The 26,998-nt window shown below is 38.8% G+C and overlaps 2 protein-coding genes across 4 annotated transcripts in view; both read left to right on the forward strand.

Annotated features, from left to right (window-relative positions):
• Positions 1–7,519, forward strand: part of DDX46 (DEAD-box helicase 46) — a 54,466-nt gene extending 46,947 nt beyond the window's left edge. For both annotated transcript variants that reach the window (XM_081233038.1, XM_081233039.1), the window contains exons 22-23: positions 5,435–5,508; positions 6,910–7,519. In XM_081233038.1, the coding sequence (XP_081089164.1) occupies positions 5,435–5,508; positions 6,910–6,957 (122 nt within the window). In that variant the 3' untranslated portion in view covers positions 6,958–7,519. The remainder of the gene's footprint in view (positions 1–5,434; positions 5,509–6,909) is intronic.
• Positions 7,520–16,020: 8,501 nt separating this feature from the next.
• Positions 16,021–26,582, forward strand: LOC308616908 (UPF0461 protein C5orf24). Of its 2 annotated transcripts, XM_081233412.1 has the most exons (3): positions 16,026–16,303; positions 22,038–22,467; positions 24,192–26,582. In XM_081233412.1, the coding sequence occupies exons 2-3, from the start codon at positions 22,041–22,043 to the stop codon at positions 24,230–24,232; spliced, it is 468 nt and encodes a 155-aa protein (XP_081089538.1). In that variant the 5' UTR covers positions 16,026–16,303; positions 22,038–22,040; the 3' UTR covers positions 24,233–26,582. The 2 variants fall into 2 exon arrangements, with proteins under 2 accessions (XP_081089537.1, XP_081089538.1); XM_081233411.1 differs by having other exon boundaries at positions 16,021–16,303; positions 22,038–26,582.
• Positions 26,583–26,998: the final 416 nt, after the last annotated feature.

Genomic DNA, 26,998 nt, shown 5'->3' on the forward strand with positions numbered 1-26,998 from the left:
GAAATTGTAGTATATTTTTACTTGTTTCTGTCTCCCCTACTAGAGCTCTGTGAATGCAGTGACTTTATCATATGCTGTATTCCCAGTGTCTGGCACATGGTAGGCACTTGATAAATTTTCTGAATAATGCATCTGATCATGCTTTAGAGCCACTTCTCTTCTGCACACAAAATATTATTTGACAGGCAGATCCATGTGATCTCTCTAAAGCCACAACGTCCAAAAAAACTCTGATGGCTATGGAGCACTTGAAATACAGCCAGTGTGACCAAGAAATTTTAAATTTATTTTAATTTTTATTAACTTAAATCTAAATAGCCACATAGCTGATGGCAACTGAATTGGCTAGCTCAGCTCTAAAGTTTGTTGCTGGAAAGATCAGTGGAAGTATAAACTGTGAAAGTATATTGTAAATAAGGCTTATCACTAGTTAGTATTTTCTTGTTATATTTTGGCATTCCTTTGATTTTTGTGAAGACTTTATAACTGTAGGTAAGTTCCTTACTGAAATAAATATAAACTAAAAATGATTTAAATATATATGAGGTCTTTTTTTTTTTTTTTTTTGTGGTACGCGGGCCTCTTACTGTTGTGGCCTCTCCCGTTGCGGAGCACAGGCTCCGGACACGCAGGCTCAGCGGCCATGGCTCACTGGCCCAGCCGCTCGGCGGCACGTGGGATCTTCCCGGACCGGGGCACGAACCCGTGTCCCCTGCATCGGCAGGCGGACTCTCAACCACTGTGCCACCAGGGAAGCCTGAGAACATATTTTTAGGGTTTGATTCTTTCCTGGCCAAAACAAAGAGAATTTCACAGATGTGAAAGTAAATTAGTACTGTGCCTATTTACTTTACTTTTAACTGGTGACCTCAAATTGTTTTTGTGTGACTTCTTAACGTAAAGACTACAAGAAGAGAAATGCACGTGCAGTGTGCATCCCATTTACCCTAAGTAGAAGTTGTTTGCCTGGTCAAAATGCTTGATAGGATCAGAGTAAGTTAAAAAACAGAAAAGTTTTGTTGCCAGGATTGAGCTGCGTTTTTGTTTTTGTTTTTTTCTCCTTTAATAAGGGTTTGCCTGGTTGATGTAAGGTTTTTATTAGTTTCTGAGTTCTGATAAAATTGATTTTAACAGTTTTTGCAAGTTTATTCACTGCTTTTGTGGAGGGAGGGACAGGCTTTTGAAGTTCCCTCCTGTGCCATTTTCACTGATATCACTCTCACTTTTGGACTTTTAAAAATGAATAATGATGAATTGTGGCAAAGGTAAAACTCAGATATAGCCTTTATGTTTCCCATATTATTGAAATTTTACCTTTACAGTAAAGTAAGATTCATACATATGTTAAATGGTGTGCAAAGAATGTGGGTCCAGAACTAGGCAAGTTGTATTTTTTTGTTTGTGATTGTGACTGAGAAACTGGATCATATCTATTTCAAGTCAGGTTTTTAAATAGCACCCTTTTATGTATCCTGAAAGACTTTCGCTCTGCCAGCGACTCAGTGTGTTTCTGAATCACGTGACACTGTTCCTTACTGTGAGGCAAAATGCGGGTTGCTGGCACCTCAGCGTTCAAGGAGAGAAAATTACACTGACATCTTTCTGCACTTGGAACTGGACAGCTCTCTCTTACTACTGTGTTCATTAGGCCATACAGGATGTCAGTCAGTAGAATCTGATGATAAAACCTTTGGTAAACATGGAGTCATCCTTATATATTCAGCTTGAATGTCATAGGTGTCATTTGAGCAAAACCAGTATTGTATTTTTTTTTGCAATAACATAACTGTAGTTTATTCTGAATATCTCTAAGATTTCAAAACCAGTATTTTAAATGACTGCCTTTTAAAGAGGTAAATCAGAGATGACTGTTTGCTTTGAAAAAGGATCCCATATATAATTTATTAATTTAAAGGTAATTATACTTATTTAGTGTAGTATAATTAATGTATGCCAGGTTTAATTTGTATATAACTTTATCAGAACACATCTCCTGTACTACCAAGTGAAGTGAAATGAGAAGCCCACAGCTTCTGCTGACTTTTGCATCCACCTAAAACGGTTCTGGGCGCTTCTTTCCACTGTCAACTTGTACTTAGGAAGTAGCATCTAATTTTTATAATCCAAGCAAGGTTTTTCTCCCCCAGTAAAAAGATAACCTTGTCAGAAATGAATCTTGAGAATTCTGGCAACATAAATACGCTAAATAAGGCTGGAGATTGGTAATTAAAACGACCTAAATCTTTGAGAATTTTCATAGATGATTAGATTTAAAGGATCTTTTAGTTTTTGAAACTCCAACCAAATCAACTGAACACTAATAGGATGAAAACAGGTGTTGGAAGGAGCCTAGTGTCATCTGTTTCTAGTTCTGTAATTGGAGGGACCCCACTGCCTGGCTCCTTAGAGGCTCTGTGTGGCTCAGCAGCTCCCGGCAGTGCGAAGGAGAACAGGAAGGACGTACGTGCCTAGCCAGCCTGTATAGTTTATAGCCTGTTTTGTGACCCTCTGTTTTTACTAGTGGAGAATCCCTTAAAAGCAGCCAGAGTTGTTTGGGGACCAATGAAAGGAAATGCCACTTTTCATGACAGCTTATAAACATATGTAACCTATTACCTAAAGAAGCTGTGTCAGTCAAAAATTTAAACTGGTCCAAATGGTCAGGCTCTAACTAACGCAGGAAAATTGCTCTTCACTTGGAGCTGGGTGGGAGTATCATTTTCCTTCTTTTTAAAACAGCAGAGAATGTCAACAGGCTACACATCAACTCATGCCAAGTAGCATATTTTCCTCCTGAATTTCATTTTTTTAATAATTTTCATTCTGGCTTGGCTCTTGATTATACCCTTGGCTTCACATTCATCTACCTCTCTTCCCTTCCAGCACCCACAGCTTTAAAATGTTGTGGTCAGTGGCTCGTCGAGGTGTAGGGCTTAAATTAGATTAGATATGTTGCTCTGACTTCACAGCCATACTCATGGCCCTTTCCTTCCTGTTGTTAAACTGTTTCTTTTTCTTCCTCCTCCTCCTCCTCTTATTTCTCCACTTCCTCCTCCTCCCCTCCCCCCTCCCATTTCTTTTCCTCCTCTTCTCCCTCTCACTCCTCCCTTCCTCCTTTCCTCTCCTCTCTCTATGGGTTTGAAAAAGTTAGCATATCTAATAAGGGGGGAAATTTTCCCATTCCTTGTGAATTGTTTTCCTTATTTGACTTTCTTATATAAAATGATAAAAACAGGACTTCCCCAGTGGTTCAGTGGTTAAGACTTTGAGCTTCTACTGCAGGGGACATAGGTTCGATCTCTGGTCGGGGAAGTTCCACATGCCATGTGGGGCAACGAAAAAAAATTTTTTTTTAATGATAAGAACATAGTTCTCTACAACCCCAGTTCTTTTTTTATTCTTTGACATTTCACTCCTAGTCCTTAATCTCTAGTCTGCTTCTTTGGTCCAGCTCTATTCCTTTTTTAAGTGTGTACCGTGTTACCTCTCTAGACGTACCTACTTCCTGGCATTGTCTCCTGGCTTCAAATCCCTCCACACTTACCCTTGATGGCTCTCTTCGTCTCTCTTCTACTTCTGCTCCTTGTTTCCATTGGCCTTACTGAAATTTCCAACTTGGTGTCCCCTGAGCACCTCAGCCACAACGATCTCAGAATCGAATTTCGTCCACTATCACTGCTAATAGTAGCACCTGTTCTTCCTCTTGGATTCAGTATCTCCTTTATTACCTGTTATTTTCTTTACTTGCTACTCAGCTCTTAGCATCTTTGTTCCTCTTCTTCACTGTTCACATCTAGTCAGAAAAATCGTCTTGTCCATTCTACCTTAAAAATGTGCTTTCAGGGGCTTCCCTGGTGGCGCAGTGGTTGAGAGTCTGCCTTCCGATGCACGGGACACGGGTTCGTGCCCCGGTCCAGGAAGATCCCACATGCCGTGGAGTGGCTGGGCCCATGAGCCATGGCCGCTGAGCCTGCGCGTCCGGAGCCTGTGCGCCGCAACGGGAGAGGCCACAATAGTGAGAGGCCCGCGTACCGCAAAAAAAAAAAAAAAAAAGTGCTTTCAGGGACTTCCCTGGTGGTCCAGTGGTTAAGACTCCACGCTTCCACTGCTGGGGGCAGGGGTTCAGTTCCTTCTCAGGGAACTAAGATTCCACACGCCGCACACGTGGCCAAAAAAAAAAAAAAAATGTGCTTTCATGATGGTATGAACACAATGCTGTGAGAGCCCTAAGGGAAAAAACACTTAACCCCACCTGGAGAAGTTAGGGAAAGCTTCTTGGAAGAAGTGATATTTAAAAGTTGCTCTGGGGACTTCCCTGGTAGCGCAGTGGTTAAGAATCCGCCTGCCAGTGCAGGGGACATGGGTTCGAGACCTGGTCTGGGAAGATCCCACATGCTGTGGAGCAACTAAGCCCGTGTGCCACAACTACCAAGCCTGCACTCTAGAGCCCGCGTGCCACAACTACTGAAGCCCGCGCACCTAGAGCCTGTGCTCTGCAACAAGAGAAGCCCGCACACTGCAACGAAGAGTAGCCCCCGCTTGCCACAACTAGAGAAAGCCTGTGCACAGCAATGAAGACCCAATGCAGTGAAAAATAAATAAATAAAATTTTATTTAAAAAAAGTTGCTCTGGTAGACTACTTACTACCTACTCATCTTGCTGTAATATCTTTACAAGTTTGTTTTTCTAGTAGCCCAAAAGATCATAAAGAGATGAATGAGTACTTTGTATAATGAATCTCTTATAGCATACATGGTGGGTGCTTTAATGTTTCTTGAATTTATAACTGTACAAATGTCTCCAGCCTACCTCATCTACTTGGCTATCTTGCTGTGTTCTTTCACACACTTTTTAAATTTTTCAACCATGCTGTACTTCTCTTACTTTCCGGTAGTTAAGCATGACTTTCTTAATCTGTACCATTACACACATGATTCCCTTTGTAAAATACTTTTCATGTCATCTCTCCTCCTCCAACTTGGCTAGTCCTCCATTCATCTTTAAGACTTTGCTCAGGTGACACTTTTCCAAAACATTTGCTGACTTCAAAGAGCATAATGAACATCCAATAAATATTTGCTAAATAAATGAACCTAGGAAGTTATATTTTCCTTTTACTTTTTCTTCTTCTCTTCTGGACAAATTGCGGATTATCTTTTCTTTGCATACCAACGTACCAAGAACTTGTAACACTAGTACCTCACTAACCTTAACACTCTTAACACTAACTTCACTGGCTACATTTGAAACTCTAAAAGTAATCATAATAATAAGTAGCCATGATACAATGTAGATGATGTTCCACCAGGTATTGAAAGACTATCTTGGCAAGTAGTACAATGTTGCTGAAAGTCACCTACTGATCTCTATGCAGTGGATAAACATCCAGCATAATTCTAGTAATACAAATAATGTTCTCCACTCACTCATCAGGTGCCAATGAACTGGCTGTGCAGAAAGCAAAGGCAGAAATCACCAGGCTTATAAAAGAAGAACTGATCCGGCTGGTGAGTGAAAACCTCAAGGATTTATTTATTTGTTTTAATAAATGTTTTATTGAACTATAATATAAATAAGAAAAGTAGACAAATGATATACATATAGTTTGATGAATTTTCACAAAATAAGCACACTGATATGATCACTACCCAGTTGAAGAAATATAGAACATCACCAGTATCCCAGAAGCCCTGCTCACGCCCCTCCTTGTCACTATTCATTGCCCCCAAATGTAACATTATTCTGACTTTCAACATTGCAGATTAGTTTCGCCTATTTTTGAATTCCATATAAGTGGAATCAAATGCTGTGTACTCTTTTATATCTGATTTCTTTCACTCAACATTACTTTGAGGAAATCAGTAGTATTAAATAGTACATGTGAATATACCACAGTTAATTTATGTTTTAGACTTTGAGGTCATTTTAGTTTTTGGTCTTTATGAATAATGCTTCTATGAACATTCTTCCATGTCTCTTTGGTACACGTTAGTATATTTTTTTCTTGAGTATATACCTTGGACTAGAATTGCTAGTTATAGGGTATGTGTAGTTTAGCAGAGTAGTTACATCAGTTTACATTGCCTTCAGCAGTGTATGAAAATTCCAGTTTCTCTACATTTTTGCCAGTGTTTTTTTTTTTTTTTTTTTTTTGTGGTACGCGGGCCTCTCACTGTTGTGGCCTCTCCCGTTGCGGAGCACAGGCTCCGGACGTGCAGGCCCAGCGGCCATGGCTCACGGGCCCAGCCGCTCCGCAGCATGTGGGATCTTCTCAGACCGGGGCACGAACCTGTGTCCCCTGCATCGGCAGACGGACTCTCAACCACTGCGCCACCAGGGAAGCCCTTGCCAGTGTTTTTAAACTTAGGTGTTTTGAGTGTTTTTAAACTTAGATGAGGACTTAATTTGATTTTGGATAAAGCGGCCTTTTATAGACCACCTTTCCAAAGGAAGCAGACACATCCCTGTAAACTCTCCCTACAATGTGTACATTGGGATGAGGACCCTTTGAAAGGAAACTTTATCCTTTCTCTAAGAATGTGTTTTTGAGGGCTTTTCTAAAATTTCCCTTACAGAACATTCTTTTGGGTGGATAAAAAATTTAAAGAATAGAAGGTACACAAAAAAAGAGGGAAGAATAAAAACAACGTTTAAATCAAGTTACTTTCACCAAGGAGTGATAGAAAAAGAATGCCACCACCATTAAGTTGGTTCAGAACCGTTGTTAAGGAGCAGTCGAGTGAACACAGGGAGATGATTGTTGAATAGTTCTTTCTTCCTCAATATAATATTAATATTTTTTATTTTAAATATCTGATAGTTTTATAAGTTTGTAAAGGAAATTACTTAACATGTTTCTTTTTTTTTCTCCCTTTTACTGATCATATGCCTTTTATTTTCTCTTGTAGCAAAATTCATACCAACCAACAAATAAAGGAAGATACAAAGTCTTATAAAACATCTGGAAAAAACTTTTTACCTGTGCTGGTCTGTGATACATGTGGCAATTGTTGTCTACAGTTTACAGTGTATTTTAAGTTAAGATTTTTAAAATTCTGTCTTGCTGATTTTTTTTTTAAATACAAGAAACCAGTATTTGCTAACGAATCTTCTTTCAGTAAGTATCCCCAGAATTATCAAACTATATTTAAAGTTTTCATTAAAGTGCCCTTTAATGTAAATCTGGGTAATATTCCAGAAGCGTAAGAAAATTAAAATATTTGGACTTTCCATTGAAGGAAATAAAGTATATAAGTCGCTAAGGGGCTATTCACCTTATCTTCTTGCAATGAAATTGTGATAATCTCCTCAGAAAAGGTAAAATTCTCTAATTTTGCGACCACCTTGAGCTTAAATCTTACTTGACTCAGTGGAACAATATGAACTATATTTAATAACATTATAATAGAATTTTTACAAAATGGGTTCACAGTTTTTGTTTCAATTTTTATTATCATGTATGGGCCATAGTTGGACTGGTTTTTGGTTTTGTAAAATTAAAAATTTGTAGTATAAGAATTTTTTGCATTCCTTTACACTGCTAAGAGTTTTAGTACTTACTGCTTTTAGGTTCCCCTCACAACCTCTGGCTCTGTGCCTAGCTACTAACTCTTTTCTAATCTTCCTTAAAAGAAAGTGATTTGTAGCCTATAAATATTAATATGATTGTTTTTTCCCCCTGAAAGTGTTCGTTTATGCATCTGTACATACAAACACATACCAATCTGATTTTTCTTCAGGATTATTGAATAGGTTGTGAATTTTCTTTCTTAAAAAAAGCATAATGGCACTCACATTTTAAACTTAGACTTTAAGCATTTCTCAGTGAAATTTAGTTCACAAAGAATCATAAATTATATTTTTGAGCCTTCAGATATATTTCCTGAATATTCTAATTTAAATTGTTATAATTGGATCACCTAATTTTTTTCAAGACTCATGGTGTATTAGAACTTCATATTGTTGTCACTCCTTGAAAAAATAAAATTTTCAGGAATTAAATAGATGTAATTCTTAAATTAAAAAATACAGAAGTTCCTTTGAGTATTCTTGACTTAGAGTTTTTAAAAAAGAAAAAAAACCAAAGAATATTATAGCTGTTAAATTATTTTAATAGTACATTAGGTGGTTAAAGTGACAAGGAGTATCAGTATCAATCATGATTTCTTCAATATAAAGTTATCCTTAATGAAAATCTAAGGTATAACTTGGAAATATTCTTGGATCCCTCGCATATCCTCTTTTTTTCTTAGAGGAAGAAAACAGACACAACACAGGTAACAACAGAACCAAATAAACCGTTTACTATAAGATTTCAGGCATCTTGGGCTCCTCCCCCCTCCCCCCTTTTTATTTATATCCTTACTTTTGTTACCTAGTGATAGTTTGTTTCTTTTGATAGAATATGTTGCAGTCCCACATTGATGGCAATTGGTGCTCCCTTCAGCCTGCTCCATCACTTGGAGATTCAGAGTTTTACATCATTCTAGCATTATTACCTTTATGTTTGTATATCTAGTTGTAATAAGCCACAGATAGTATTTTGTTAAAATGAAGCACATTTCTCTCTTTTTTTTTTTTTTTTTTGTGGTACACGGGCCTCTCACTGTTGTGGCCTCTCCCGTTGCGGAGCACAGGCTCCGGACACACAGGCTCAGCGGCCATGGCTCACGGGCCCAGCCGCTCCGGGGCATGTGGGATCCTCCTGGACCGGGGCACGAACCCGTGTCCCCTGCATCAGCAGGCGGACTCTCAACCACTGTGCCACCAGGGAAGCCCCTGTTATTACATGTTTTTAGTGTCACACTCTTTGATTTTTAAGATTTGAATGACGTACAGGTTGATTTGTTTTTTTAATGCAATATCAATATTTGCTCATGTTTTCTAAATTCCTTATAAAATAAAGTTAATTTGGTCTGAGTTTTCCTAAAATTATCTTCGCTGAAATGTTTTATGCTGTTTATCTAATTTTGTTTACGTTGCTAGTCATGTGAGAGAGGTATTATACTCTCTGTATCTTTATTAAAAAATTCTAGCAACACAAAATATATAGTTCTATCCAAAAATATCTTTCTGAAGAAGGCTCTTAGTCTTTAATGGTGTTTGTATTTGGCATAAGATAGGCTGTAGGTGAAATAATGGGTTCATGTGCCAGTTGGTGTTTTATCACAGTGACACTCATTCTTAGAAAATGGAAATATAGAATGAAATGATAATGGCTAGATTCTCTCCAACTCCTTTTAGACAGTTTATTATCTGATATATTTCATACCTTACTAGCCTTGTTGGTATGCACATGGTATTGAACTGGTAGTCACAGTATACCTGTGACTGCAGTCCTTCTTTTGAGGGCGGCAGCCCCTATGTGCAAAGAAGTTTTTGTTTGAGCAGAACCAGCTCTTGAGTACCTGGGATTTATAAATCCTACAAAGCCAGCTGTGGAGCCCAGTTCTAAATAATTCATCAGCACCTTAAGAATCACATGCTAGAGAGCAAAGCCTCCAAAGTTATAACTTGTCTGTGTGAGCTCTTTTTCCTATAATGCCTTGCTTTGCTTTATAAAACCATCAGCTAAAGTTCTTTAGTGGCAGATAACATAGCACTTGTTTAAGATAAGAGCTGGGGGTCAATATCAAAAAAAAACAACCCAATACAAAAATGGGCGGAAGACCTAAATAGACATTTCTCCAAAGAAGATATACAGATTGCCAACAAACACATGAAAGGATGCTCAACATCACTAATCATTAGAGAAATGCAAATCAAACCACAATGAGGCATCACCTCACACCGGTCAGAATGGCCATCATCAAAAAATCTACAGGGACTTCCCTGGTGGCGCAGTGGTTAAGAATCTGCCTGCCAATGCAGGGGACATGGGTTCGAGCCCTGGTCCAGGAAGATCCCAAATGCCGTGGAGCAGCTAAGCCTGTGCACCACAACTACTGAGCCTGTTCTCTAGAGCCCGCAAGCCACAACTACTGAGCCCGTGTGCCATAACTACTGAAACCCACATGCCTAGAGCCTGTGCTCCACAACAAGAGAAGCCACTGTAATGAGAAACCTGTGAGCCGCAACGAAGAGTAGCCCCTGCTCGCCACAACTAGAGAAAGCCTGTGCCCAGCAACAAAACCCCAATGCAGCCAAAAAATAAAGAAATTAAAAAAAATCTACAAACAGTAAATGCTGGAGAGGGTGTGGAGAAAAGGGAACTCTTTTGCACTGTTGGTGGGAATGTAAATTAATACAGGCCACTATGGAGAACAGTATGGAGGTTCCTTAAAAAACCAAAAATAGAGCTACCATATGACCCAGCAATCCCACTACTGGGCATATACCCTGAGAAAACCATAATTCAAAAAGAGACATGTACCACAGTGTTCACTGCAGCACTATTTTTTTAAAAATTTTTTTATTTAACAAATTTAATCAGTTATACATATACATATGTTCCCATATCCCCTCCCTTTTGCGTCTCCCTCCCGCCCTCCCTATCCCACTGCAGTACTATTTACAATAGCCAGGACATGGAACCAACCCAAGTGTCCATCGATGGATGAATGGAAAAAGAAGGTGTGGCACATATATACAATGGAATATTACTCAGCCATAAAAAGAAATGAAATTGAGCTATTTGTAATGAGGTGGATGGACCTAGAGTCTGTCATACACAGTGAAGTAAGTCAGAAAGAGAAAAACATACCATATGCTAACACATATATATGGACTCTTAAAAAAAATGGTTCTAATTAACCTAGGGGCAGGACAGGAATAAAGACGCAGATGTAGAGAATGGACTTGACACGGGGAGGGGGAAGGGTAAGCTGGGACTAAGTGAGAGTAGCATTGACATATATATACTACCAAATGTAAAATAGACAGCTAGTGGGAAGCAGCTGCATAGCACAGGGAGATCAGCTCGGTGCTTTGTGACCACCTAGAGGGGTGGGATAGGGAGGGTGGGAGGGAGGCACAAGAGGGAGGGGATATGGGGGTATATGTATACGTATAGCTGATTCACTTTGTTATACAGCAGAAACTAACACAACATTGTAAAGCAATTATACGCCAGTAAAGATGTTTTAAAAAATTTAAAAAGGTAGGGGCTGGGGGGAAAATGGTAGTTGAAGTGAAGTCCAGGGTAAAAAACTATGTTTAGTAAAATGCCCCATTCTGGTCCTTTTTAGATGATGGATACTAAGTTCATGTAGTAGGCATGAATTCTGAGTGGCTAGCCCAATGTGGTCAATGAGAATACTCTTCCTCTTAGAACTGAGTCTGGAGCTACCAGTTCTTCACATTGTGTTACATAGTTTTATGTAAGAATTGGAATCTATTGACATTTTCTTATGCCTTCTGCTTCTGGCATGAAAAGCTGAAGTTAACCTTTAAGAAAGGTGTGTATGTAAATACAAAGAAAGAGAATGGATGAATGTGTGTGGATAGGTAGAGGGGATGTCTTAACATTTTATTCAGTTTAGGTGTTGTAACCACCAGAAAACCTTAATAAAATCTCACTGGAGTGAGGCATTTGACTTGGAGTATAGCAACATCTTACATGTGGCTTAGTGAAACATATGCTGTGTTCTTAGGCCAGCTCTCTGGAGCTAAAGGTGGGTACATTTCCATCACTAGGTAAAGATTCCTTGGTGTATTACCAATTGCAGATATTTGAAGGTCCTTTTTTTTCTGTATCAACTTATAATTTTACTTGAGCAGGAGTCCAAGTAGAGACATGAAGAAAAAGTGTAAGCAAATGAATTCTTTGCAATATCCCAACAATATCAGTGGTCTCACCTTTCTGGGGCTTTATGGCCAAACTGGTATGTAAGTGCATACCATCAAATCACATGACTAGTGAGGAATTTACTTTTGATTATTTTTCTTGACCTTGTTCTCTTCCAAATGTGGCATAAGCTTATAGAAGTTCATGATTTTGAAGCTCAAGCCTTTAAAAATTCTATATTTGTGTTAATCTTGTTCTTCTAGAGGGGTAAAAATGTGAAATAAAAAAAAGTTTTAACCCCTTTGGAAACAACTGGAACTCAGAGTTACTGTCTCAGATATCATTAGGATTACTGTAAAAGTTATAGAGTTTCACAATTTAAGAAAATCCTAATTATCTTTAATAAATGGAAATACGTGATACTTCATGTTTTGAGTGTTAGTCCCTTTTCACAATTTTGCCTATTATAGAATAAAGAAAATGTGAGGATTCAGTATGAAAAATGTGCTCTTTGACCACAGAAAAAGCATGTCATTTGAACCTGGCACTTGGTAGTAGGTGTTTTTTTTTGCAGCCTGTCAACTCCCAGCAGTTCTAGCAGCCTTGGGTGTTAAAGTGTCCTTGGCCTTTATTCCTGAATTCCTAGGAGGCTCTCAGGTGCCTGTGTCCAGCCAGTGCAAGGTAATATCGAAGGTAATATTTTCTTTCCATGCCTTTGCCTGAGGGAGGCTTCTGGGAGCTGAGATTCCTAGAACTCTACTGTAGACTTTTGAAAAAGATTCCTCCCCATCCCCCAAGCCAGCCCAAGTCTCAGATTTGGAAAGCTCCATGGAAAGAGCAGGGGAGTGGATGTCTTTAAAGAGAGCACAATTCCCCTGTAACTTTTTACAGTCTAGAGTTGCTATTATAAGTGTGTTTGGGATGGTACTAATTCTGTGATACATATTCAAGTTTGAAAGCCACTGATAATCTTCACTTTGTTTTGTTCTTGGATTTTGACTGCCTATTATCTAAAGCAGTGGTCTTCAAAGTGGGGCACATGTTTAGTAAGCCATTGAAAAAAGGGAGAAAACACTGGATCCTCTATTTGTATTTCTTCTTTAAAATCTCATCTTTTAGGTTCCCACATGCTGTGGGGCAGCTAAGTCCGCACACCACAGCTACCGAGCCCACGGGCCGCAAACTACAGAGCCTACGCGCTCTGGAGCCTGCGCACCGCAACTAGAGAAGAGAAAAACCACACGCCACAACAAGAGAGAAGCCTGAGCACTGCAACGAAGAGTCTGCATGCCGCAACTAAGACCCGACGCAGCCAAAAAAAAAAAAAAAAAAAAAGTCCACATTAAATCTCATCCTTTAAATTTTTTGAGTAGATTTTATAATATGTTGTTACATGATATATCATGTATAGTATTATTACAGTTTAACAGTTCATATACTTAATTATAAATAAATTCACATTGGGTGATACTTGGACAACCTTAGGCAAGTTGCTTAAATGCTTTAAAATGTCTCATTTTTTTCATACATAAAATAGAGATAATACCTATCTGTTTTTGTGAGGATAAGATGAAATAATACATATAAAGCATTAAAGCATATAAATATTAGTACTCTTATTACAATGGGTGAATGGGAGTGCATTTTCTTAGGCTATCTTTCAATATTGCTGTATCTTTCAATATTGCTATAAACTGTATACCTAGCAAGGACAGTCAGTGGCTACTGATAAAATGTAGAAAGTGAGATTCATTTTTCCTACGGATATCTTTCAGTTCAAATGAATAGCATTTAAGAACACTTGTTGCCTTAATTGAAAGGTCTTTAGAGGCAGCCAGTTTCCCACTCTAGTCGAATATTCCTTTTATGGCCTTCCTTTCACATGTATACAATCACTGCTTATCATGCAAAAGTCTTATTAACTAGTGGTTTGTCTATATTATCTGGCCTACTCTGGGCCAGGCTGAGGCTTTTGGAGAAGGAATGAAAAATGTCGAACTGAGTCCAAATCCTATTTCACAGGTATACACTTTTGAAGAAGAAATGTTTGGAGGTAAGTCAAATAGTGTGACACTTAATTAAAAGTGTGCTCTTTTTGCAAATGAAGTGATGATAAATGGATATGCGCTTGAAAAAGCATATCCATTTATCTACCCGTGTTACGTGTACTATAGCACCTCATGAAGACCAACCTGAGATAATTATCCAAAAACACCAGATCGTTGCATTTAACACTGTATTTTGATTATTTATTTGAGTTTTTGCCTACCGCACCAGAATGTAAACTTCCTGATGTTAGGGACCTTGTCTGTCCTGCATCGCTTGTGCTTTGAATTCAATAAATATGTTGAATTAACTAGTTACTTGTCCATAGTCACACAGTAAGTGGTAGACTGAGGATTTAAATCCACATCTTTCTTTACCTATTAGCTCATTTTATTTCACAGCCCTACAAGAAAGACATTATCTTCATTTCACGCATATGGAAACTTCTGGAAAAAGCAGTGACTTGTCCGAGGTACCGTAGAAGGTGAATGGCAGAAAGACATTCAAACCCGGGAATGTCTGACTTCCTCTATTACTCTGGCTACTTGCCCATTGGGCCTGCAAATCATTTGACCTTATTAGTGTGAAAGGTTTTTTTTGGCCGCGCCTTGAAGCTCGTGGGGATCTTAGTTCCCTGACCAGGGATTGAACCCTGGGCCCTTTGTGATGAAAGCGGGAAGTGCTAACCACTGGACCACCTGGGAATTCACAAAAGTTTTCTTCTTATGTGGTTTTATGTACAAATGCCATTTCAGTTGAAAGTTTAAAGTTATGCATCTGGAATAGTCATGGTATGGCAGCACAGCAGTGCATTCTCACATTTCCCTTCAAGAGTAAAAAAGAAACCTTCCTTAGAGAAAACTTGTTTTCAAAAAGTTTTTTGGAAGGCTACTTAATATCCCCTAAAATCTGTGTGCGTATTTTAGCTGTTTTCTATATTGGTATTCTCCTTTTATATATGAACAATAGTAGTATGATCAGTCCTGTTTTCTACTATTCTATAGGAGTAATTAGAACGATTCTTAGAATCATTTTACAAAACCCTGCTTGCCAGAAAATGATTGAGCTTGCCTGTTCTATGTACTTGGTTTGCCTCCTGGCTTGTGTACTCACCCAGAAAAGTTGTTGCTCTTTATTTCTTGCTGACAGCAGCACTGGGCCAAGTGCTGTGCTCATGGTGCAATTCAGTGTTAAGAATTATCTCCTCAAACAGTCTTCATTGCATGGGCAAAAGGGATAAGCACCTGCCTCTGGCCTCTTCAGGCCGTCAAAGAAGTGTCTTCCTGGGAATCCCCTGGTGGTCCAGTGGTTAGGACTCTGTGCTTTCACTGCTGGGGCTGGAAGTAGAATCTTGCAAGCAGCAGAGCCTGGCCGGAAAAAATAAAAGTTTAAAAATTTAAAATAAAACAACCACCATGACTTTTTTTTTTTTTTTTAAAAAGTGTCTTCCTCTCGGCAGCCTTCCTAATTCTGGATCCTCTCCTTTCTGACATTTTAGAATTAACGGACCGAAGAACCGGGGAAACTAATCCCTTCTGCTAAGTGGCTTGTATGGGGTGACCCATATGCCAGAAATCTCGCAACAGCTACATAAAAGGGGAGATTTTGTAAGCAAGCTAATTCTTGTCCCATCCCTTCCTGTGATGGTGGAATGAAGAATATGGTAATTCAGAGGAGGTCATGGATATAAAAACTTGTTAAACTTTTAATATTAGCTTCACAAAATGAGGCTTTTCATTATTACATGGTGCTAATAGCACTGAGGGCCTAAACACCTCATGTTATTTGAATATTCCCCATTTTATTTGCAGGTGGAGATCTCACCCCACCCATTCGTAAGTAACTAAAAGTCAGAGGCTGAATCCTTTTAATATGCTTTGGGCAGCACCTAGCACAATAAGGGATTAATAAATCTTTTTGCCAACGGTGATTAAAAGCACAGTTTCTGTAACAAGAATGCTGGGTTCAAATCCTGACTCTACCATTTATTAGTCCTGTAATCTGAAAAATGGGGCCGGTAGTAGATCCAGCATCACAGGATTGGGTTGAAAAATCCACGTTAGGAAGTTATCCCTTTGGGTGTGCGATCTACGCCAGATCCTAAGGAGCTCCTCCCTAAGCCCCACCTCCTGTCGTTCCCGTGCCGCGCAAGCGCAGCCCGGCTCCCTGGGCTACTCTCCCCAGGCTTGCGTGCCGGTCGTCGGCGGGAGGTTGGGTCTCGCGACGTTCGTGTGCGTGCGCGTGCGCGTGCGCGGTACTCGCGAGCTCGCGCACGCCTCTCCTTGCTCCACGGGGCTGTGGTGGCCTCTTCCTGCTCGGTCCGGTGCTTCGCCGTGAGCGGTGGCTGAGGTCGGAGCTGGGAACCAGCGTCCGCTTCGCCGCTGCCGCCGCCCTGTCTGCTTTTCCCTCTGTCTTGGGCTCTCCGCGCAGTGTAGAGGCGCCGGGCTGGAAAGAGAGCGGCGCCAGCGTGAGGTTCCCAGCCGATGGGCAGCCCCTGGGCGCGCTGAGGGGCCGGGCTACTGGCGGCTGAGGTAGGTGGGCGCGCGGGGGTTTGTTAGACTGGCCGGGAGCAGAGTCGGGGCGGCGGGTGCTCGTGGAGAAGGCAAGGAGGGGGCCAGAATGAGGGCCTAGCCAGCTGGTGAGAACAGGTCTCCGACCCGCGCCTGAGAAGGGGCTCTGGCCTAGCTCGGAGCGAGAGGAGGGACCCCGGTCGTAGCCTGCTCTTCTCCGGGCTTGAAGCCATTATTTGGGGGAAATTCCTCCTGCGGCGGGGGGGAGGGGTCACCCTTTCTTTTCTTTGCGAGGTCAGAATCCTCATTCCTCCCCGCCATCACTTTAAATTAATGCTTGCTGGCTTCGAGATGGACGTCTAGATGGAGTGGCCTGTGGACTTGACCAGCTTGCAGAACTCCGGTGTACGACAGCGGGCTATCAGTTATGATTATCGGAGAGGGTTCACAACCCTCTCTCTACTGTGGGCGTGTATTTGCTGCAAAGTTCTTATTGCTGATACATTAATAACCGCTTTCGGGCACAACAGGTAATGCATTTTTAAACGCCTCTTGTCAAATAAGGATTCCGGCACTGGGGAAACTGCGCCGTGGAGGCACAATTAACGAGTAGAAAGAAGACAAAGAAGACCGTTATTTATGTTCTCTCCTAGTATCAGAACTTTCCGTGGTGGGGCAGGATGCGTCGCTACTGGCATTTGTTTTAGCCTTTGCTGAATAGACTTTCTGAGTGATTGAGGTCGATCACCAATGGACTTTCATTTAGAATTATAAAATCGCATATGATTTTAGCTAGTTGTTACAAGTCAAGTGACCTGAAATAACCTCTGAGAATTATGTGGTGTTCGCTCCTCGGAAGAGAGCAGAACTTGGTTTTCTTGAAAGGAAGATTTTCTCCATGTTTAAAAATGAATGCGTTGTGAAGTTACTAAAAATAGTTATAGTTCTTTATGTTGACAGTGATGACTGCCACATTCAGGAGAAGGAAAAGGAATTATTTCGTAAAGAACAGCTCACGGAAAGACTTTAGGGGTTAAACACACAGTAAAACAGCTTCAGGGATGGCAAGTTTTAGCATATGCTTTTAAGAATTCTAATTTAGTCATAGTTAAAATATATCGAAGCTCTTAGTTGATTCCCTTATATTTAGTGAACTATTTTAAAAGATTATTAACCTTTGCTAGTTCTGTAATCTTGGATTTCGTTCAGCCCAAACTTTCTAGAAATGTAGTATTCATTCTGACTCTTATTAAGAAATGGGGCCTGCATGCTTTCATGAACTCTGTACTATAGTATGGGAAGAGTCTTTAAAGAAAGAACAGCTGGCGAGCCCTGAGGTGGAACCAGGGAGGCGTTATTAAATGTAGAATTAATGCTTGTATATGCACATACTGCATACAAACATACAAATTCTGGGGCTTCCCTGGTGGCGCAGTGGTGGAGAGTCCGCCTGCCGATGCAGGGGACACGGGTTCATGCCCCGGTGCGGGAGGATCCCACATGCCGCAGAGCGCGTGAGCCATGGCCGTTGGGCCTGCGTGTCCGGAGCCTGCGCTCCACAGCGGGAGAGACCACGGCGGTGAGAGGCCCGCGTACCCCAAACAAAACAAAACAAAACAAAACAACATACAAATTCTGCATGCGCCCTCGTGTGTGTGCACGTGTGTTTATGTATGATGGTTATGCACACAAAGATCTAATGGTGCTGACTCCCATCTTAAAAAGTTGACACCTGAAAGTAGAAAGGGATTGGTTTTAGCTCTGTTTCTTGTTTCAGTTAATTTTTTTAAAAAATAATAAATTTACTTATTTATTTGTTTTTGGCTGTGTTGGGTCTTTGTTGCTGCGTGTGGGCTTTCTCTAGTTGCGGCGAGCGGGGTCTACTCTTCGTTGCAGTGCACGGGCTTCTCATTGCGGTGGCTTCTCTTGTTGTGGAGCATGGGCTCTAGGCGCGTGGGCTTCAGTATTTGTGGCACGCCGGATCTAGAGCACGGGTTCAGTAGTTGCGGCGCACGGGCTTGGTTGCTCCATGGCATGTGGGATCTTCCTGGACCAGGGCTCGAACCCATGTCCCCTGCATTGGCAGGCAGATTCTTAACCACTGAGCCACCAGGGAAGCCCCTTAATTTACCTATTTACATGAGTAAAAGTCATAGTAAATGTATTGTCCAGCTTCTTAATCAGTAATTGAGTAAGTAGAATACTGTACTGATTTCTTGGTGGTAGCAGGGAAGGAAAATATAGAACGTACAGAAGACTTGCCCTTTAGAAATGTTCTTTAAATCAGTATCTTACTATCTTCCCTGGGATAAACAGCTTTACCCCTGTCTATTTTGTGTCCTGATGCTTAGAATAGTGTTTTGCATGGAGTTGGCCCTCAATAAACGTGAGCAGTGTCAGAAGTAAATTAACATAATACAAACCAAATTCATAAATTCCTGGAGAAGATTAAAGTAGTTGAAGATGGGTGGATTTTTTTTTTTAATTGCAGGTCTACTGTTTAAATGGTGTGTTTTTCTTCATTGTTGGTTGTCTGAGTAAAGGATATATGGCAGAATCAAGCTTCTGAAAGCCTAACATAATGTAAGCTGAGACTGTATATCCTGAGTGATAATAGATGATGAATGTTCTGATATATTAAGAGAAAATAAAGTTAAAGGAAGTAAGGTCCAGAGGGAAGATTTTGGTAAGTTAGTGATAGGAACTTAAAAGGCATGAGCTATAAACCACTGAAACAGATTATAGGAGAAAACATTTTCTCCCTTTACTGGCAGTGCTACTTGTGGAAGAGAACTGGTACCTTTCTATCTGTTTATACTAGAGCTTTCCAGCAGGGTGATTTCTGAATAATAAAATTGAAAAAGGTATCACTTTGGGAATTCCCTGACAGTCCAGTGGTTAAGACTCTCAGCACTTTCACTGTGTGGCCCAAGCCTCAGGGCACGGCCAAAAGAAAGAAAAAGTGATCACTTTTTCTCTTATAATCTGCTCAAAGGTCTGAGTGTGTTTCTCTTTGTATTTGCATGTGGTCTCTAGTCTAGTTTTATTGGCAATAAACTAGTATTTTGATTCCTATCTAATTCCTGTGTATATTTCTGTTAGTTTATAACTTGTAGGGGAGAGGAATGTGGTTGGTCCCTTCACAAATCCCAACATTGGCTTTTCTTCAATTTGGAAAACAAATCTATTTGATTTAGATGTTGTAGATGTTACCAATAGAAAGGTTCTGTGGATATTTGGAGAGGTTATCAACAGAATGGTTTTATGATTATTTGGAGAAGTTAGCAACAGATTTTATGGATATTTGTAGAGGTAGAGCTTAAGAGGTGAATAAAAACTTCAACAGGAGTGTTTTATTTTATTTTTTAATAAATTTATTTATTTATTTATTTTTGGCTGAGTTAGGTCTTCGTTGCTGTGCGCGGGCTTTCTCTAGTTGCGGCGAGCGGGGGCTACTCTTCGTTGCAGTGCACAGACTTCTCATTGTGGTGGCTTCTCTTGTTGCGGAGCACAGGCTCTAGGCACGCGGGCTTCAGTAGTTGTGGCTCATGGGCTCTAGAACGCAGGCTCAGTAGTTGTGGCGCCTGGGCTTAGTTGCTCCGCGGCATGTGGGATCTCCCCGGGCCAGGGCTCGAACCTGTGTCCCCTGCGTTGGCAGGTGGATTCTTAACCACTGTGCCACCAGGGAAGACCAACAGGAGTATTTGAAATTGAGTTTTCTGTTTTCATTTTAGTATAGCTGAGTGATTCTCATGATAGGTGGCAGATTCCCCGCCCCCCCAAGGAATATTTGGCAATGTCTGGAGAATATTTTGGTTGTCACAGATTGGGAGGGTAAAGAGGAGGGTGTAGCTACTGACATCAAGAGGGTGGAGTGGGTAGATGCCAGGGATGCTGCTAAGCATCTTAGAATGCACGGGACAACCCCATCCTCCACCCGCCCCCACCCAAAAGAATTATCTGACTCAAATGATAGTGGTGCTGTTGAGAACCCCGGTTGGTTCTGAAGTCAGATTATCTGAATTTGTATTTGGCTTTACCATTTCCTAATGTGTGACCCTGGCAAGTTGCTTAAAGTTCCTGCCTCAGTTTCTGTAAAACAGAGCTAACAGTATGTTCCCTATAGAGTTGAATTGTAGTGATGATTAAGTCAGATAATGTGCAAAGGGCCAAACTTATTACCTGGCACGCAAACAAATCTCAAAAAACTTTCAGCTAATATCATTACATTTGGAACACATCTTGATCTCTTCTTATTTCTCATCTGAAATTAGAATTTGAGCAAATGAAGTGATAATAAAGTCATTCTCTATCCTTGGGGAATAAGTGAAGAATCACTCCATTTAATATTTGTGTTTAGCTCACTCTTGTTTTATGTTTTCAAGTCTATAAGGCTTCTGCCATAAACAAGTCGCTTCTCATTGTAAATGTTTTTCCTTCATAGTTAAGACTTTAAGCTAGCTGGCCAGTGGCTCTATATCTGTTGATTCTCAGCAAATATTTAGTAATGTAACTGAATTCAGTTCTTTGACTTCATTTCCATTTCCTTTTACCTTTATAACTGAAATAAATTTGCAGTGGTTTTGGCTCACATTGATTATCTATTCTTAGCCTCTGGGAGTAACTATTTTCATAACTGAGGTTTTGGTACAATTTTACATTTATGAAAGGTGCAGGCTAACATCTAACAGCTTGGGGCTGGACCTTCGTATACATTTGTGACTCTTTCGAAATATGAATTGGAACCCATGTGGTTTTTCTTTTGGTTTTTTTGTTTTTTACCTTATTGAAATATAATACTGTAGTCTCTCATTTTCTGTGTGTCTAAACGATATGGCTAAATAGAGAAACAATTCACAGGGATGTATGTCTTCACAGAGAGTTTGGACTGTTTGTTAATAAGCCACAGAGCTCTTGTAAGGGAAGAAGATCCACATCATTATTTATGGTCAAGGGAGAAAGCAGTGTTGCACATTCAACTTTTGTCTTGATAACCACACTTTAAAAATAGAAAGTATTTTATTATGATTGTTACACATATTTTTGTAGTATAAGTCTCTGTAGTTTGTATAAATGTTCACTTATTTCAGCTAATGGAAACCTTTGTTTACCCTTTACGTTGTTATTGCCTCCTGTTTGGATAGAATAGTTTAAAGGGAGTCAGTACCTTTGGCCAACAGATTGTGTTCTTTCCTTAGTACATTCTATCTTTTGTAAAGTGTAACATACACTCAGGATTCTGTATAAATAATAAATGATGATAATGATAAGGAAGTGTCCACCTTGTGAAAACTGGCCAGATCAGAAGTATACATGTGGGAAATATAATGAAAGGCCAAAGGAAGACATTCTAAGAATGCTAGGGAAACTTAAGAAAAAAAGAATCATGTTAATAACAATTCTTGTGTTTATTATTATCTTTTTAGGATTTAGTAGTCTAGAAGAAAAGAGCCTACAAAATGTAACAGATTTCATGTACACACTTTGCTAAGCAGAGAACATTATAACTACAAAATCAGTACTAGAGTTATCTTGCATGGCATTTGTGCCTGCCAGTGATTAAATTGAGAAAAAAAAAAAGTATCTGAATCTGCTGATGTGTGTTTGTTTATAAGTGGTCTGGAGTCCTGCCTGTCAGCTAATTTTAGAAAGCCTGCATAGTTGTTGGAAGACAGACTGTTTTCCCACTAAATGCTGTCATACAGATATATATTTGTATATGTGTATTTATGCATATTTGTCTTATTTTTGGTAGAAAATGATGCATCCCGTTGCCAGCAGTAATCCAGCTTTTTGTGGGCCTGGCAAACCTTCCTGCCTCAGTGAAGATGCCATGAGAGCTGCTGATCAGTTTGACATATATTCCTCCCAGCAAAACAAATACAGCCACACAGTCAGCCACAAACCAATGGCTTGTCAGAGGCAAGACCCATTAAATGAAACACACTTGCAGACTACAAGTGGCAGAAGCATAGAGATAAAAGATGAACTAAAGAAAAAGAAAAATCTCAACCGATCTGGTAAGCGTGGCCGGCCTTCAGGAACCACCAAATCAGCAGGATACCGGACCAGCACAGGCAGACCCCTGGGAACCACCAAAGCAGCTGGATTTAAGACAAGTCCAGGCAGACCTTTGGGTACAACTAAAGCTGCGGGATACAAAGTCAGCCCAGGGAGACCTCCAGGTAGCATTAAAGCTCTATCCCGTCTTGCCGATCTTGGTTATGGCTGTGGGACTGCTGCTTTTCCTTACCCTATGATGCATGGTAGAGCAGTTCATGGCGTAGAGGAAACCAGCAGCGAAATCAAGCCACCCAATGAGTGAATGAGGCAGGAAAGGTGGGCCAGGTTTAGAAGGAAGATTGTGAATAATCCCAAAGCTTCTTGGTTTTATTTTGACATACATGATTTTATGTCCTGGGCTTTCCAAATTTGTTTTCCCATTTGATTTTTTTTTTTTCCTGCTTTTGCTCAGAAACTGTCATATGCTGACAGATGCACTCAGGGCATAGCAGTGGCATTGTATTTGTACATAGGTTCAAATGTAACACCTATCTAAATCATTTTTGCTTTTCCTTTAGAGTTATGGTTGTCTCTCATTTCATTACTACTTTTGGGTCATTCTAAATAGATGCTTCATGTGCTAAACAACTGAAACCATTATACCTATTAGTTTGTGAAGTAAGCTTACAATATAATAAAGATAATATCTAAGGTATTTTTAACTGATGGAACAAAGCAAACTAATGATTCAGGATTACTTGAGATAGTGGCTGTGAGGTTTTTTGTAATATGTTCATGAGACAAGACACAGATATTTGTATGCTTTGGCATTTACTTAGATTTCATATGTTAAAAGTCTTATTTTTAATGTTCTAGGTTTAAGCAGCGTCCTATTTATTGATCTACATGGCATTAATTGATTTAACTATTATTCCTTTAAAAATTCTTTAGTGTTTGCCTTTCAGCCATGTTAGGTTGTGTATTTTTTAATTGCCTAAGAGCATGTATACCAAACACTACAAACAATTCATATTTACAAAAAAAATAAACTTTTTAATAAAAACTGCACATTACATTTTTGGTGAAATATTGAATACAGTGCATTCTGAGAATAGCATATTTAATATAATAGGAAAAAAACATTCTTAAGGTCTGCATGTTGCTATAGTTACTACATTTTGTCTTTCATATACTTAGTTTTAAAGCATTATGCTTAAAACATTTATTAATGTTCATTTATTAAGAATATTTTTTAGTTTTTTCTGATAAATTGTCCCATTGCATTAGCAGTCACTGTGGTTTCAGGTCTGTATCTACCAAAGGACAAAAATTGAATGGTAGACCGTAAAACTGGTATAAACAAAATGTAGTTTTCTGACTGTCAGAACCCAAATATTAAGAAGTATATAGGAATACATCTATGCATGAAACATGTAAGAAATACGTTGGTTAGTTTAATTAAAAATCTCATGGTGGCTCTAGTGAGACCACTTCATTCAAAATAAATTTTTTTTTCTGACAGTGTTTGCTTTAGAAGCAAAATAGATAGGAAAGAAAAAAACGTATTGGGTAGATACATATAGAAGGGACAGGGGGATATCTCTCTTCCCTCTTTCTGAAAGTAATATTCTTTGTTAATATACATTTTATTTATTCTGAGTTCTAAATAAAATAAACTATTATAAACTTTGGATTTGGAAAAAAAATTCCACTGAACTTTAAAGTTAGTGTATATGTATTTGTGAGCTTAAATGCCTTTGAGATTATAATGTAGATTTGCAGGACGCCAAAACTTTTAAAATAATTAAAAATTTAAAAGGGCACATACTGTGTTGTTTGGGCTTGCTCTCAGTTACTGCAAACTCTGACTGCAAATGGATGTCATGTTTCATACCTTTTTTATCAGGAAAAAAGCAGCAAGCCTTCAGGTGTTCCAGTGATGCCTGACACAATGAGCTGGACTTTATGCTGCTCTTTACAGTAAGAGGTGTTGCATTGTATGTGGGGACTGTGTGTGCACTGGCATCTAAGACAGTAACCTCAACAATTTTAGCTTTGCACAAACCATAGAGAACAATGTTGGATGACTACATAATCAGTTGCAACATTCTGGCAGCTAAATTGCTACAAGAGTTTCTTCTTGCAGAAGCTTAAAATATAAAACTTTTTAAATAATTTACTTAGAACAGTATAACTTCTGACACACACAGATGCTTATGTCTTTATTCATATGTTCATCCATCCACTTTTATTATGTATCTGTCATTTAGTTGTTTCTCAAGATGATGTTCAGCAGTTGGCTGCTTAGAAATCCTCTTTTGAATTCCTGAAAACAGTTGTTTAATGAAATGTTCTTCCATGGAATTATATATATCACTGTCAAGGGTTTGGTTGCAGGTTGTGTTTTATAGTACACCCATTTGACATTTCCCTTCCAGTTTATTTGCTTTCCTGATTTTGTTATACATGCTCTTTCTCCCTGCCTTTTTCTACATTCATTCCCCTCCCCCTTTCTCCATCCTCCAGCACATCTACTCAGTGGTGCTGTGCTGTGTGTCAGAAGATAAAGCAGGTGTGTTAATGTATAATGAATCTTATATACAAGTTAATGAAATGGTGAGATCAACTAAAGGAAGTATGTTCATAACAGTATTTATTAACATCAGGAGCTATGTCCCAGGGAAAAAAGTGGCGAATGGCTACTTTTGTGAATGGATAACATCATTTAAAAAGCTGAATTTTCTGTGTTCATGTGAGTCGTTACCTGGAGTATTAGATCTGTATGCTGATGAGCATCTCCTGATTCCACTTCCTTTTCTCCTTGTGAACAGTTTGTTGGTGCCATGATGAAGAGAAAGACATCTAAATGATAACATGAATGAAGTCTTAAAATACAAAATATTTTTACTTCTCTATAAAGACTACATTGTGCATCTTTTGTAACACTGTCTCTTGTCATGATAAACACTGAAATAGCATGTTAAACAATTACCTATACTTTAATATAATCAGTTGGGGAAAACTGGCCTTTTCCTCCCACTGTATGATTGTTCCTTGAAAGGTAAATTAGTAATTTTATATTGTGTAATTCTGTTCTTCACAAAATAGGTTTCACTATTCTATATTAAAACTTTGGTCAGAAAATGATCTGCTCTTCAAGTAAGTTTGCTTTACTTTTTTCTTTAAAAAATATTTTAACATGCCTTATTTATTCTTATATTAACAAATTAGGAGCTAATACAGATGAAACTTTCATTTTTTGACAGCTATAACCTTGCATAACTAATCTTTAGCGTGGGATGATTTTGATACTATCTTTGGAGTTTTGCACTGGATATTTAAAAATTGCTAGCACAGTGTATGGAAGAAAATAAGTGATTAATTTTTAATATTGGGGGATGTTTTAAAAATCAGTATTTCAGTTAGACTAAAAAATTCTTTATATTTTTTATTTACTTTTTAAAAGAAACATCTGTTAAAGTAGTAAAAATAATATTCATTCCAAATTAATGTTTGTGTGAATTTACATGTATATTTTCATGAAATAAGAATAGCGTTTCTTTGAATTAAGGAGGAAAAAAAATTATCTGGATCCATTTATTAGGTTAAAGGTGATTCATCCAGTGTAAGAAAAACCAGTGTATGAGCTAAAGAAAAAAAAAAAGTTTCTCTTTTATATTCTAAGAAGCTTTAAAAGAACAATTCAGGGGATATTGACAATAACTGCTACTCTGCCAGTCATTGTCTATATATGCAGTAAAATTTTATGATCCCTTTATAGTAAAATATCAATATAAGAATTCACAACAGTTGTTCAAAACGTTTTTTCCCTTGAACATAAGATATTTTGATGCTATTATGTTTTTGTTTTTATTATAGCTTAACTATATGCTATTAAACTCTAGGATGTATCTAAATCTTTCCTTTGCTTTCCCCCCCCCACTCCCAAGTAGATAAATATGTGCTCTCACAAATAATGTATTTAATTTTTGGAAAATTTAATGCTATAGTAAATCAAGCGTGTGATTTATAGTAATCAGACCACTTTGATTCTTTGAGTTTCACAGTTTCCTTTTTCCACAGGTAATTATGGAGAAAATAATTACCAGTTAACTGATATAAGCACGCTGTTCTCTGCTGTAAAAAGTCTGAATAGATACTGTGTATGTTTTTATGTCCATGAACTTGAGCTACTCGTGTGCAATTATGTGTATGGGAATGGAGTAGTGTTCATGATTTGTATCTACATCATCATATGGATGTATATTTATTAATAAAGTCATTACTTTAAAACCAACTATGTTTACTACTTTATTTCTGAGCAAAGTATTTTCCAAGTAGGGTAATTGTAAATGGTAAAACCTCTTTCATGATTGGTGGTCTTGTATTTTCCTTGGGTTGTGCTTTCTGAAATCTGCCTCTCTCTACTTGTTTTTCTCAAAATAGTAATTATTTATATATTTGTACTTTAAACTTCTAACTTATAAATGAATTTCATTTTCTTCCAATTATTAAGATACTTCAGGCTAATGGTTCTGCTAAAGGCTTAAATTATTAATTTTTTTAAATAAATTTATTTATTTTTGGCTGCCATTGGGTCTTTGTTGCTACGCACGGGCTTTCTCTAGTTGCAGCAAGTGGGGGCTACTCTTCGTTGCGGTGCGCTGGCTTCTCATTGTGGTGGCTTCTCTTGTTGTGGAGTATGGGCTCTAG

This window comes from Mesoplodon bidens (assembly GCF_964165515.1).
Source record: "Mesoplodon bidens genome assembly, chromosome: 4".
Classification (NCBI taxonomy): domain Eukaryota; kingdom Metazoa; phylum Chordata; class Mammalia; order Artiodactyla; family Ziphiidae; genus Mesoplodon; species Mesoplodon bidens.